General features: G+C 32.4%; 1 protein-coding gene across 2 annotated transcripts in view; it reads left to right on the top strand.

Moving 5' to 3' along the window:
* Nucleotides 1-15,000, top strand: part of LOC145292065 (transcription cofactor vestigial-like protein 3) — a 337,302-nt gene that overhangs the window by 184,431 nt on the left and 137,871 nt on the right. The window contains exon 1 of one of the 2 annotated variants that reach the window (XM_080138116.1): nucleotides 12,547-12,869. The exons of the other annotated variant lie outside the window; for it this stretch is intronic. Coding sequence (XP_079994242.1) covers nucleotides 12,765-12,869 — 105 coding nt within the window. The 5' untranslated portion in view covers nucleotides 12,547-12,764. Of the gene's footprint in view, nucleotides 1-12,546; nucleotides 12,870-15,000 lie in introns of those variants that run through there. 2 annotated transcript variants of the gene reach the window in all.

Below are 15,000 nucleotides of genomic sequence, written 5' to 3'. Positions count from 1 at the left end.
TAGCAGTAATATCAAAAAGCGTGGATGGTTCTACACAAAGCCTTCACCACTATAAATAAATCATCTGTGTGGATTTCCGAAAAACTTAATTGTTGTGTCGGAAACTTAAACGTCGAAATTGACGGGGAAGTCCATTTAAATTTATATATATATATATTTGTGTGTGTGTGTGATTAATTAAATTCAAGTATATTATTAACATAAACTAAGACAAATATTTTTGTCAAAAGTGCTCAATACGTGCGTATAGCTTAATGCATAAAAGTGAGAACGTGTTTGTGTGAGGACACTTCTCAACCTATATACTAAACTCTTTGTTGGTCTACATACTTAAAATTCAGTATTTAGGATATTCAGACATGAAATCCGTTTTTAAATCCGTTTTTATCTGGAAAAAGTTCGGCTAAGGAGTCAAAATTGAAAAATTGGTACGTGGAAGTCATCGGATTTTTATCTGTTTGTATTCTTACGAATGCGCATACGTTAACAGTTCACATTGCATATTACTTATATTAAAATGAGTAGTTTGAAAACAAATATTGCAGTAGTGTCACGCTCGTCTAATAGTTATCGTACTTGACTCACTCTCTTCAGGTTTTGGTGTTGTCACGGCTCGAGTTACTTACAAGAAGTGACCGGTTTCGAAAAAAAACAAAAACATATTACATGCCTTTGTTTCATATTAATTAAATAAAAAAATATATATATATGCATATATATATATATATATATATATCTATATATATATATATATATATATATATATATATATATATATATATATATATATATATATATATATATATGCGTTTTATTTTTTATTACCGTATCTTTCTGTTAAGTTACATTATTGTTTCGGCTACACGGCCGTATTTTTTTACAGAAAAAACTCTTTCTGTAAAGTCTGAAGACACTACAGACGGCCCAAAAAAACGGCCGTGTAGCCGAAACAATAATGTACCTATTTACTATGCCTCCCCGCGGGACAGAGTTAGACACCAGGGTCGTTTTTTAACGTGGAGAAAAGGTACAAAAATAAAAATTGTCTCAGTCGTGAAGTATTTCTCCTCCACCGAAAGAGAACAAGAAATAGAAGTGCAGCATCTGAAGAACAGATACTACACTTTGATCTTGTCCCGAAACAATAATGTAACTTAACAGAAAGATACGGTAATAAAAAAATAAAACGCATATTAGCTCTACAACAATATTGAGCACTTTCTTCAGTTTTTATTAATTACCATCTCCATTAAATATATATATATATATATATATATATATATATATATATATATATATATATATATATATATATATATATATATATATATATATACTTCAGAATAAAATTATCCAACAATCAGCTGGTAGTATGGAAACCTGTGGTTATAAGATTTACAAAATCTTACTGGCAGTAATATTCTATATAAATATTATCCCACCTAAATAAGAAGTGCTCGATATACAAGATAGAGCAAATAAATCAAATTATGGTGATTCAATGAATTTAAAAATTTATGACGTAAAATGTTTAACTCAAACATTTCACGTCATGATTTTTTTACACTCACTGAATCACTAAAATGTTATATATATATATATATATATATATATAAAATGAATTACCCGAACAGAACAGTTTTGTACCACTTTTTGGTCTCATTACATAAATTCAAATCAATACATAAAGTCACTTAATTTTTCGTCAAGAAATCCGTATTTTAATAGTGATAAAATCCGATTTTGATCATAGAAACTTCACACAAATCCGTTTTATCTGAATTTTCATGGATATTTATCGCCCTCTTTTTGCCCACTTAATATGAGACTATTAAACTAAATATAGCTTAAATTAATCATTACAGACCAGCTGTGTTAAGGAAATTCTCATTGGTTGGTTCATTAGTTTATGAATCTATCCTCTGCAAGTAAATATATAAACGAGTTTTATTAAGGAGAACTCGACACTCGGGGTTGCATATTGTCTTGCTTAGTTACAATCTACGTTATGTATCTCTCTCTCTTTCTCTCTCTCTCTCTCGCTTAGTTACAATCTTAGTTACGCATCTCTCTCTCTCTCCCTCTGTGTATATATATATATATATATATATATATATATATATATATATATATATATATATATATATATATATATATATATATATACATCCACATACAGTACTGTTTCGCTGTATATATACTCAGATGTAGGAGTGGTAAAATCAGAATAAAAAATGCTGCATGTGTTTTTTAAAAAATAAAAAAGTAACAAATATACATATATATTTATATATATATATATATTTATATGAATCTATATATCTATAAAAGTGAACGTGTCTGTCTGTGTGTCTGTGTGTGTACATTTCCCTACGCAATAACTTTGTTCATTTTAAGTCTACATACTCGAAAATTGATATACCGTGTATTGAGATTTGGGAAAATCGGTGTGATCAGTTTTTGGCCAGAAATTTGGCTGCTAAGGGGTCAAAGTTCAACGATTTGAATTTTGAGAACTCTACTAGACTCCTCCGACAATTTTGGGTCTAAACACTTGAAATTTTAGATATAGGTTCCTTGGACATGAATATAACTTAATAACTTGATTTGAGTCCAAAACAATAAAACAATAAATTTTTAGGGGCCATAATAGGGGTAACAGTTTAAAAAATTTGCTTTTTTTTTCTTTGCTCAGCATACACCTCCAAACACCCGGGCAACGCAGGGCATCCATGCTAGTATATATATATATATATATATATATATATATATATATATATATATATATATATATATATATAAACAATTGTAACTAGATGAAATACACTATTTGTTGCTATCAACCCATACTTTGATGTCTTGGTTTTTGTTAAAACAATATATGAATGCTCGATTTGTTTACACAAAGAGAGTCGCTTTATACGCTAATGGTAATTAGTATATCACTTCCCGAAATGCTCAACCCAAGATAGGAAGCATTATAGTCATCCACATACAGTACTGTTTCGCTGTTTCACAGCTCATAAGTGCGGCTAGACAAGAAACTGCCTCAAGGCAAGGTCGAAACTTGACCTGATATATATATGTATTTAAATAAGGGGGTAGTCACCAACAATGTGTATTTTTTAACATTATTTTATTATTCCGTTTTTCATTGAGAATTATGCTTGGATCATTGTAATAATGTTTTTAATCATTGAAATCGTTTTTACGCATTTCAGACGTTCTGTGATGCGTCCTCGTCATATATATACATACATATATACATATATATATATATATATATATATATATATATATATATAAAGAATCATAAATGCGATTTCAGCAATAAACGAATCAATCAATTAATAAAACCTATCAGGTCCGTAATAAGATAAATTTTACTTTCTTTAGCATTAAGTAACATTGAAAATGATACCGAAATAAATCAATAGATCAACACTGCCGACACAATGGTTTAATTCATCGAAAATAAATGTACTATTTTACAATTCGGCATCGTAAGTTTCTATCTGTTACTACCAGAAAAAAAGCAACCCTTTAAGATTATTGTAGAGTTTGCAAAAATATACGTTGACATATCTATATTATTAATATATTTAGATGATCGCTTATAATCAATATTAACGGTCGGTGCATACAGACTAAAATTACAACTTCTCTAGATCAAACGATTGAGACTTGAGTCTACTATGAAATAAGATTTTTCAGGTTTATAGCGTATTTAAAACCAGACAGTTATATTTGATGATAACCATATGGCCTTTATGATGGTTTTGATGGAATAAGGGATTCTCATAAGATAAAGAGAGAAACTTACAAATATTTACATATGGAAATAAGAAGTTAGTTAACATAAAATTAAATTGCTTTTTATATGCCATTTTCAAATTACATAATGGAATATTTTTATAATATAATGCTAACCTAATATACTTGAACTCAACTTCTACTCACCACACACCACCACTAATAAAACATGTACTAAATTCTATCCAACGTATGATTAGTAATATTATTACTATCGAAAACGCTGTAAGCATTTAATTAGCGTTTATATTACAGTTCTAAGTATAATGGGTGTAATGACATGAAATTAAATATGAGAAATAAGGAAAAACAGAAGAAAGAGAAACATTATTTGGTTTACACCACTGTATACCGAGATGCCACAAACTGAACCTGGTAAGGCATTCCAAAATCTTGTCCATTAAGTTTTCTTTATATAAAACACAAATGATTTTAAACAGTTTTGAAGTTGCTGAGAAAGTTAAACATCATCACCAAACATAATGATAATATATTAAATATTAATAGGAAAAATAAAGAACAATAATATTTGGAGAAAAGTGGCGTATATAAAATGAACAAGGATAACAATGATGAAAATGATAATAATATAATTATAGTTTAACATCCCATGATAAAAAGGCTTGGTGTAATTATAGTTTAATATCCCATGATAAAAAGGCTTGGTGTAATTATAGTTTAACATCCCATGATAAAAAGGCTTGGTGTAATTATAGTTTAACATCCCATGATAAAAAGGCTTGGTGTAATTATAGTTTAACATCCCATGATAAAAAGGCTTGGTGTAATTATAGTTTAACATCCCATGATAAAAAGGCTTGGTGTAATTATAGTTTAACATCCCATGATAAAAAGGCTTGGTGTAATTATAGTTTAACATCCCATGATAAAAAGGCTTGGTGTAATTATAGTTTAACATCCCATGATAAAAAGGCCTGGTGTAATTATAGTCTATATATATATATATATATATATATATATATATATATATATATATATATATATATATATATATAAGACGACTAAAATTACTAGATTTACTAAATTTACTTATAAAAAAAATGATAGCCCTTTTTGAACCGAATCTCATTTAATACCGGGACAAATATACAAACCGTAATTAATAACTAGAAACTAAATAAATAAAATATGAAATCAGAAAATCAAAATTAAAAATAAAATAAAAAAAAATTCGACCCAACCCTCCTTCACCCACAGTTATCACCAATTAAAAAAAATTTATACATAATTACACCAAGCCACATAGAAAATGAAACAACAATAATCGCTCCTGAAGATGATCGGATACGCCGATAGAAAGCGCTCGAGAAGAATATAGCCGAAAAACAACCTTTGGCCATCTGTATAAGTTACCTACTGAAATTAAAAAGACCACGAGGCAAATTGAAAATTTACCCATTAAGATCGGAAAAAAGAATAACTCCGTCGTGTTCAATTAGATGTGTCTGAATAATAACCTGCTGCCAAAATATGCACATATTATGTAGCATATATTTTCTCACTTAGTTTCATAAATATTTCAATTCGTACAAACTCTAAAATATTAGTTGCTTGGTAATGGCGGAAATTGACATAACCAAGTACTGCTTCTTCAGAGATCAGGGAATGGGTATGAGCCGGTAAGCAACTAAAGTATTGTGACGTGGCAGAAACAAACAACGGAAGGAAATAAAAATCCGACTCGGCTTTTTTTTTTAAATGCAAATGAAATGCATTTATTCGCGGTTCTTCCAAAAAAAAAAAAACAACAAAAAAAAACACACACACACACATTTCATTATTTTTTCAAAGTCTCCGCACACACTTGTGATTGTTTTAAAGTCTTTGTCGACGTCACGTCACGCCTGTGCCAGCCAACGCTTTCTCGACCTCGGCTTTCACACGTCCATCTTGTCCGGTTCGCACTTTGTTTCTCTTTCGACCACGGCGTATTTTACTCTCCTCTTCTTGTGACACTTGCTAATTTGCATACGTGCTTGCACAACTGCTGCTGCTGCAGCTAATATTTTCGCAAACCTGCTGCTGATTTTCTCACACCCGCTTCTACGCGCTCTGTTACAGTATTATGTTTAAACGTTTTATTTGAGGGATTAGTATATTAAAAGAAAGGACATAGTTAGGGGAAACCATCATCTGCAAACTGCCACGATAGCAAAAAAAAAAATTATTCCCGCACCAACAGCTCTATTAACACGCGCTGCAAAACCCACCTAATCTCGAAAGGATCATCTATTAGTCGAGACGTCATCCAGGCAAACATCAAAAGGAACATAATTAAACAAAGTCCAACAAACCTGGAGATGTTCGCTGCAATTTGAGTAAAAAACAGAAACAAATCTAAGTAAGCAACACTGTCATGGACATGCCTCAGACGCAGAAATGCATCACTGAATTCCTGGCAAAAATTCCTTTCTGAGTTTAAAAAATAGGAGGCTTCGCTTTTGGAACGAGCCTTGTATAACAAAGCGCGCTACGGAGATTGGTTGGTTGGTTGTTTTGTTTAACGGCATATCAACCCTTTTCAGGTTATTTAATGCCGAATCTGGTGATTTTGAAGAACGATTTTTTTAATGGGGTATATTTGGTTTTTAAGTTGTATTCTATTTAACCCATAGTTGGGACCCATCGTTGAATCATAGTTTATATATATTTGGGACCCATCGTTGAATCATAGTTTATATATATTTAATACCTGGGAATTGGCGTCATTTGAAGTTTTTTTTTTTTTTTAACGTGTAAGTTGTAATATACAGGGTGGGCCATAAGTCACGCACCAAAGAATTAAGTGATGTGAAACTGTAAAAATCTGCGGGGCAAAATATATTTTCTTTTCTTTGTGTATAAGATACATCTTTTATGATTGTATCAGCGTGTACAATGTGTTTTTCAGTTTATCGCTTAAGTTTGATTTTAATAAATAACGTTTATTACTATCAGAATTATTTCAAATCCTTTGGTGCGCTACTTATGGCCACCATGTATATGTGTTAATATACTTTGTGATATACAATTGTAAAGTTGTTAAAGCTATGCACTAATGTTTTTTTTTTATTTTTATGATAATTGTTCTATTCTGCTGTTAATATCACTATTTGCTGTTGAGAGGAGGTGGGTGTCTGTTTTTTCGGCGCTGCCAGCCGACCACACACAATACCACTTCAGACCAGATAATATTCTCACAGCTTTCCGACTGTGTTTACAAGTTATGTGGTTGGCGCTATTTTTAATTTATTAGATTCTTAGCTGTTTTTTTTTTAAAATTTTTATTTATTTATTTTTTTTTATTCAGCATTTGTTCTAAATCCACCGGTTCCGTCATTAATAAAAAAGAAACTTTTAAAATAATACTCTTTATGTAATTCCTATTGACTTGTCTCCCAACGAGGCTAAGGTGGGTCGGTGTTTAATGTGGGGAAAATCCACATTCATCCAAAAGGGGTGTTTTAGATTGGAAGAAAAATTAAAATTGCTTCTGTCGCAAAGGATGCCTCTTTCCTTGACTTGTGGACCAAAAATAATGTGTAGTACTAGAAACAGTATTTCACTTTGCTCTTAGCTAGAATGCCAAGGTTAAGTTAATCATCTTATCAGTCTCGTGGATAACCGTGCGCGAACGGGGGAGGGGGGTGATCATGTTTGCGTGTGTCCCTTTGTTTGTTTTAATCCATTTTTGTTGGGGGGGGGGGGAAGTCGCTCATCTAATCTTTGTGAAAAACTTCTTTCTTTTTTTGTTCAGAAAAGTTCACCATTATGCTATGATATACATCGTGGTCTGAATGTAATGTTGTTATTTTGAATACATTAGAAAGTATGAGGGGTTTTGTCGGACTTGCTATTCTCTTTTGCTTTTTCTTTTTTTCTCTTCATCTTTTTTAAATTAAAAACGGTTTCATCCGGACGGTAGAAAAACGGCACATGCTTTACTCACTAATTTTCTCGTGGCGGCATGACAGTACGCACACACACACACACACACACACACACACACACACACACACACACACACACACACACACACACACACACATATATATTATTTATTAAAATATAATTATCCACTGACACGTGTTTCGTCGTCTACATACATGTGTCAGTGGATAATTATATTTAAAAAAAAATAATATATATGCCGCTCCCCATGTGGGGGTACCAAATTGGTTAAAGGGAAAATTATTCCCAACTCGCATTTAGGTAAAAAAATGCACTTTCGTAAATAATTGAATTCATTCAAGACGTATCGTAAAAACAAAACAAAACAAAACACACACACACACACGCGCGCGCGCACACACGCACACACACACATATATATATGTACATATATATGTATAGATATATATATACGTATATATATATATATATATATATATATATATATGTATCTCTCTCTCTCTCTGATTATATATATATATATATATATATATATATATATATATATATATATATATATATATATATATATATATATATATATATATATATATAGAGAGAGAGAGAGAGAGAGAGAGAGAGAGAGAGTGAGATTGTGTCTATTTAAGCAGCATTTTTATTTAACCAACCATTATTAAAATAACACACATCTCTTTGCTTAACTTTACTGTTCCTTTTTTGAATTTTCTGATGGCATTTTTGTGTTAAAATCAAATCACTTTTGATTTTAACACATTAGAAAAATGAAAAAAAAAAAAGGTATAATGAAGCAGATTATTTCTGGTATTTTTAATAATGTTTTCTTGGTCGAGTTACATACCTGGTCTAGCCGCACTGGGTTGCTGTGATACAGCGAAACAGTACTGTATGTGCATGACTATGTATATGTACATATCTATAAGATTGTCGATTTATTTATTTTTTATAAGCGATTCTGTAGTATTTCTTTCTTCTTTCTTTTCACTCCCTGGCTACTTTTTAAGAGAGAAGTTATCGACCCTTTTTTTTTGCATTCTAGTCGGATGTATTATTTGTAATTATCACTTTATTATTTAAATAATTATTTAAATATTTTTACGTGCATAAATGTAAGTTATCTATACATCATGTACACACACACACACACACACACACACACACACACACACACGCGCAAGCACGCACGCACGCACGCACGCACACAAACATATATATATATATATATATACTAGCATTTTAGCCCGGCTTTGCCCGGGTGTTTTGAGGTGTACGCTTAGCAAAACAAAAAAAAGTCAATTTTTTTTTTATTTGACCCCTATTATGACCCCTTAAAATTTATAGTTTCGGGCTCAAATCACTTTATTAAGTTAGATCCAGGTTCAAGGAACCTATATCTAAAATTTCAAGTGTCTAGACCCAAAATTGTCGGAGGAGTTTGGTAGAGTTCTTAAAGGTTAAATCGTTGAAATTTGACCCCTTAAAAGCAAAATTTCTGGCTGACACCCGTCACATCGATTTTCCCAAATCTCAGTACCCGGTATTTCAAATTTCGAGTCTATAGACTAAAAATTGACAGAGTTATTGCGTAGGGAAATGTACACAGACAGACAGACAGACAGACAGACACGTTCACTTTTATAGATATATAGATATTATTAAGATTCACACACTCTGATCAGTTGTAGCTGACGAAAAACGTGTCAGTGGATAATTATATTTTAAAAATAATATATATATGCTGCTCCTCATTTAGGGGTACCAAATTGGTCAAAGGGAAAATTATTCCCAACTCGCATTTAGGTAAAATTCACGATTCATTCAAAAAGCATCGCTAACAAAAACAAATAAAAACACACACACACACACACACACACACACACACACACACACACACACACACACACACACATATATATATATATATATATATATATATATAAAACTAGAGCTATGATAATTTTCTTTAAAAATACCACGTTAATCAGTGAATATTTGGAAATATTGTTTGTTTGTTTTTTTCTAGCGCTTATGAAGTCCAAGTTTGTGCAAATTATAATTTGATGAACTGTTATATTCTTATATGCCAATAATGGGGGCTGAAACAGTTGTACATAATGTTGTGACCAATAAAGAAAAATGTTTCCGCAAATGAGTAAATACTTGTGTATCTATCCTTACTGACGTGGTATCTTGAAAGTGTGTGTATATATATATATATATATATATATATATATATATATATATATATATATATATATATATATATATATATATATCTTTATTCGATTGCAATATATATATATATATATATATATATATATATATATATATATTTAAATAGAATTGTAGAAGGCGGTACAATGCAGAAGTAACGGAAAGACACAAGCTGAAGCAGGTGAGAAATTTATTATTACAACTTATAAATACATGTGTACATATTCATATTTCATATACGCAGTATATTTATATTTTGCACAGTGGTCACCTGGGAAAGTCGGTCTGGTGGTATGTCCATGTAATATAATATTTCGAGAAAGATCTCTTCGTCAGATATTTACTTGACTTTGAAAGCACGTTTGATAAAAATTATATATATATATATATATATATATATATATATATATATATATAATTTTTATCATTAGAGATGTGATCTGATATCAAAAAACTAATTTATGCTTTTTATTGTATTCCTATATATTTCTGTATAATACAATCAATATATAATTTCATTTTATTTTATGAAATAATTTAAACTAATTTATTAACGCATGGTATTGATAAAAAAACCAAAAAGATACCCTTTGGTTAATGATTTGCTATTTGCTGCAACTTTGCTTCAACTAAGTGTTTGCATTCGTATTTATTAATGTTGGAACGATTAATCGGAGACAGAATCGAGAATTGAAATAAAAATAAAAAGGGTATTTTGGAGGGGTATCTGAATTGAAAAATATTTGTGCCTATTTTCCGACGCCAAAAACGATTCGTTTCATTTTTGGTTATAACTTAAATTTCAATCGCTTGTGTTTATGATGAAATGATAAATATTATCGATTCTTTTAACTATCAGTAAAACTAAAATCTATAAATCATCCTCATTTTTCTACGTTTGGGAAATTATACGTACATATTTCATGGTGTTTGCGGTAACATATCACCTACCCCCGCCGAAAAAATTTCAAGAATCAGAATCGGTAATTGTATCGGAATCTGGAAAGTACTGCAATCGTCCCATCAGTATTATTTACTCACTAGGAATTTTCACTCAAGGCATCATCAATTATTACTCCCTGGCAATAACAAGTAGCGTTCTGTGAAGTCTGAGTCGTAAAATGTTTGCTACAATTTGCAACACATACCGTTTATTTCGATAACATTTGAAACTGGTTTGCATTATTGCAACAGCCGTTTACCATCGAGCTACGACAGAAGTATTTCTCTTGTATTTAAGCGATAATAAGTCTCTCCAAGGCTCCAGAAATCACGTAGAAATCTGGTTAGTGTTTTGCATCCTCGGTCTTTCCATTTTAAATTACGTTTTTATAGGGGAGGGTTTAATAGATATCGTGTAGTTTCAGTTACATCGGATTTATATGATGTTCTATGTTTTTGATTTATGTCGGTTGATTATAGACTTCAAGCATTTTTCTTAAGATTTCAGCTACTTTGATCATTGCCATCCGTTATATAGTCTCAGTCTTCCCTTTGATTCCAATTTCGCCTGGTCCTTTTTTTTCTAGATTTTTCGGGATTGTTCCTGGTGCTCTTGAAATTATTGGTTCTATAATGATTTTATTTCTATTAAATTTTGCGTTCAGTTCACTGTCCAAAATAAATAAATAAATAAATAAATATATTGAAAGTCGATTTACTTGTTTCGCAACTAGTGCTGGATGTGACACAAGATCGTACTTACGTGGCGTGCGACTATTTGTGAATGCCACGAGGGAGCTCGTGACCGGTCGAAATAACTGGTTAAAAATGAATCTATTCCACCCTTTTTGGAAGGGGTAATGACTGGAAGAATGACGTTCTTAGAACGGAACAGAATAACAGACACTACACTCTTATCCTAACTCCCAAGCACCGGAATAAAAACGTAGTTGGAGCCAGGCATATGAAAACGAATGCAGACATCTAAGCCTTTCTTTCTGTGTCTTGGCTTATGTAATTTGCTTACTGTCTGATCTGGCGACGAACGGTCCCTCTCTCTTTTTATTCTCACTTCAGCATCTCTCTCTTTCTCTCTCTCTCTCTCTCTCACACACACACACACACACACACACACACACACACACACACATAATCTCTGTCATACTCTCTTTCCCTTCTTGTCTGTATTACATTTTTCACTCTTTTTTTTATCTGTAGCCAAATCCAAAAAATAAGAATATATATATATATATATATATATATATATATATATATATATATATATATATATATATATATATATACACACACGTATATATGTTTATAGATATGTGTGTATATATATATATATATATATTTATAAATGTGTGTGTGTGTGTGTATAAATGCGCGTGTTGCTCTTTCGCCCTCCTCTCTCCACTTAAAAAGATATTTTCGTGTTTTGTTTCCTTTCTCCCGTTTTTTTTTTTTTTTTTGTTATTTTTTTCTTTTAACGCTGTAACGTTCTTCTTGTATTGGTTTTTCTAAAAGAGGCAGCCATTTACGAAAGACATATGCCGGCTCTGCCTGTATATTCTTCACCGTCCTCTTAATAATAATAATAATAATAATAATAATAATAATAATAATAATAACAACAACAACAACAACAACAACAACAACAACAACGAAGTCAGCATGAAATAAGAAAATCGACTCATAAGGATACGCTATGATACCAAGCGAGCACGTTCGCGTCACGGTTTGTAGAATTTCGCCACTTTATAAAAATGTGACGACAGCAATTACGCCGCCGACATTAACAACAGCAACAATCGCGCTGACAAAGGGAAGAAGTATAGCGCCAGCGTTGATTGCAACGTAACATGTCCTGTGTTGATGTCATGTACCAACTCTATCCGCCTTACCTCTCGTCTTACAAAGGAAGCGCCTCTTCCGAAGATGCAGCGGTCGCCGCTGCAGCTGCACAGGTAAGAAAAAAAGATGACCACACATCATTTGCATTGTTTTGATTATCGTTGTTGTTGTTGTTGTTGTTGTTGTTGTTGATGATGATGATGATGATGATGATGATGATGATGATGATGATGATGATGATGATATATTTGTTATTATTAGGGCTAGAACAACAACATATTCTTTTTATTGTTTTGCTCTCGAATGTGTATTCGTTGATATCTTATATATGCTTTTATGTAGAGTGGCGTGGTTCTCGGTTGATTAACTGTATCTAACTTTGTCGGATATATGCTCGAGAGTCAAAACAATGAAAAGAATATGCTGTTGTCATAGCCTTAGCGATTATTCACTCACTAGTTTTCACACAAATTAATATCAAAGATTTCTCGTTAAGAACAACCTGTGGTGTTCCCTGGAGTATGAATGACAACAAGTATCCTCGGAATTCCAGTACTCACCACTCTTTCGATAACCTTTCCAAACTAGTTTGCGTTATCGCAATAGCCGTTTACCATTGATTTCTCGTTGGTAGCGACTATTGATCTTTACTGGAATTTGGGTGACAATAACACCCCCCCCAAAGTCCCAGTAATTTTCGCACCCATCCAGAGGAGGTCTGGTTAGTGCTTTCTCTTCTCGGTCTTTCCATTCTCATTGACCCTCCTCACTTATTAGGTGTGATGCCAGTTTAATGTCGACACACATGCATGAAAAAATATTATTTTCATTAAGAGTAGTCACACGAGTTATCATCTAAGAATTCTCTTTAAGAACAACTTGTAGCGTTCTCTGGAGTTTGAGCGACAACAAGTCTCCTCACATTTCCAATACACTCGATCTTTTTCTATAACATTTGCAGATGAATTTGTTGGATCGTAACAGCTGCTTACCAATGATTTCTCCTTGACAGCGACCATTGGTTTTCACATGAATTTAGGTCGTAATAAGCGTCCTCAAGGTCTCAGTCCTCTTTGCACTAACCAGCGGCTATTATTATTATTATTATTATTATTATTATTATTATTATTATTATTATTATTATTATTATTATTATCGGCTCACATGGAGCTTTCACACAAGTCAGCAAACGATCTGATTGGAGACCTGTGGTGTTCTCTGGAAGCTGAGTGACAGCAAGTCTCCCCAGACGTCCAACCCTCTCCTCCTCCTTTGGTAACATTTGCAAGTATATTTGCATCATCGCAACAGCCTCTTACCATTGATTTCTCGCTGGCAGTGGGCATTGGTTTATACTGGAATTTGAGTGGCACTAAGCCTCCCCAAGATCCCAGTTCTCTTCGCACTTGTCCAGCGGAGGTCTGGCCAGTGCTCCCACCTAAGTCTTTCCATCCTCCTTGGCCCTTCTCGGCTCTTTGTATCACTTTTTTTGGGTGGTGGAACGGTGGTGAAATAATGGAGAGATGCAGGATTTGGGGGGGGGGGTTAGAGCATGTAGATCTGCAGCTTCGGTGTTCTTCATTCCCTGTAATGCTTCTCCGTTATATTGTTTTGTGTTATTCTCCGCATTCAATGGTTTTCCTTAATATTTCAGCCGTTTTCCTTATCGTTAGGCGTTGTATTTTTACAGCCATTCCTCTGATTCCAATTTCTGACATTCTTTTTTCCAGGTTTTTTCGAGATTGTTCCTAGTTCTCCTCCTATTATCGGTACTATTTTGGTTTTCTTCATCATCCAAATCCCTTTTAACTCTCTGCCTAGTTCTGTGTATTTGCTTCGTTTCTCTTTTTCTTTCATACCCACCCTGTGGTCAGCTGGGACAGCAAAGTCTACGATTTGACAGGATTTCTCTTTCTTGTTAATTATTACGACATCTGGTCTTCTTGCTTGGATGGGTTTGTCCGTCTGTATGTCCATGTCTCATAGGATTTTGTGATTCTCGTTTTCGAGTGCTGTTGCGGGTTTATGCTTGTACCATTTATCTGTATGCTCAAAATGCAGCCGTTTGCACAATTCCCATTATTATTATTATTATTATTATTATTATTATTATTATTATTATTATTATTATTATTACCAGAAATTAGCAGGTGATTACTTATCCATTTGAAACAATAGTTTATTTGTCATTTTAGAATATTCCATTTTCATACTAAAGGAGTTCAGTATAATAACAGTTGGTGC

Source organism: Euprymna scolopes, chromosome 13 (genome assembly GCF_053919585.1).
Source record: "Euprymna scolopes isolate OS-2025 chromosome 13, ASM5391958v1, whole genome shotgun sequence".
Classification (NCBI taxonomy): Eukaryota; Metazoa; Mollusca; class Cephalopoda; order Sepiida; family Sepiolidae; genus Euprymna; species Euprymna scolopes.
The sequence above is the reverse complement of the archived record's forward strand: the minus strand, read 5'-3'. Positions and strand labels throughout refer to the sequence as shown.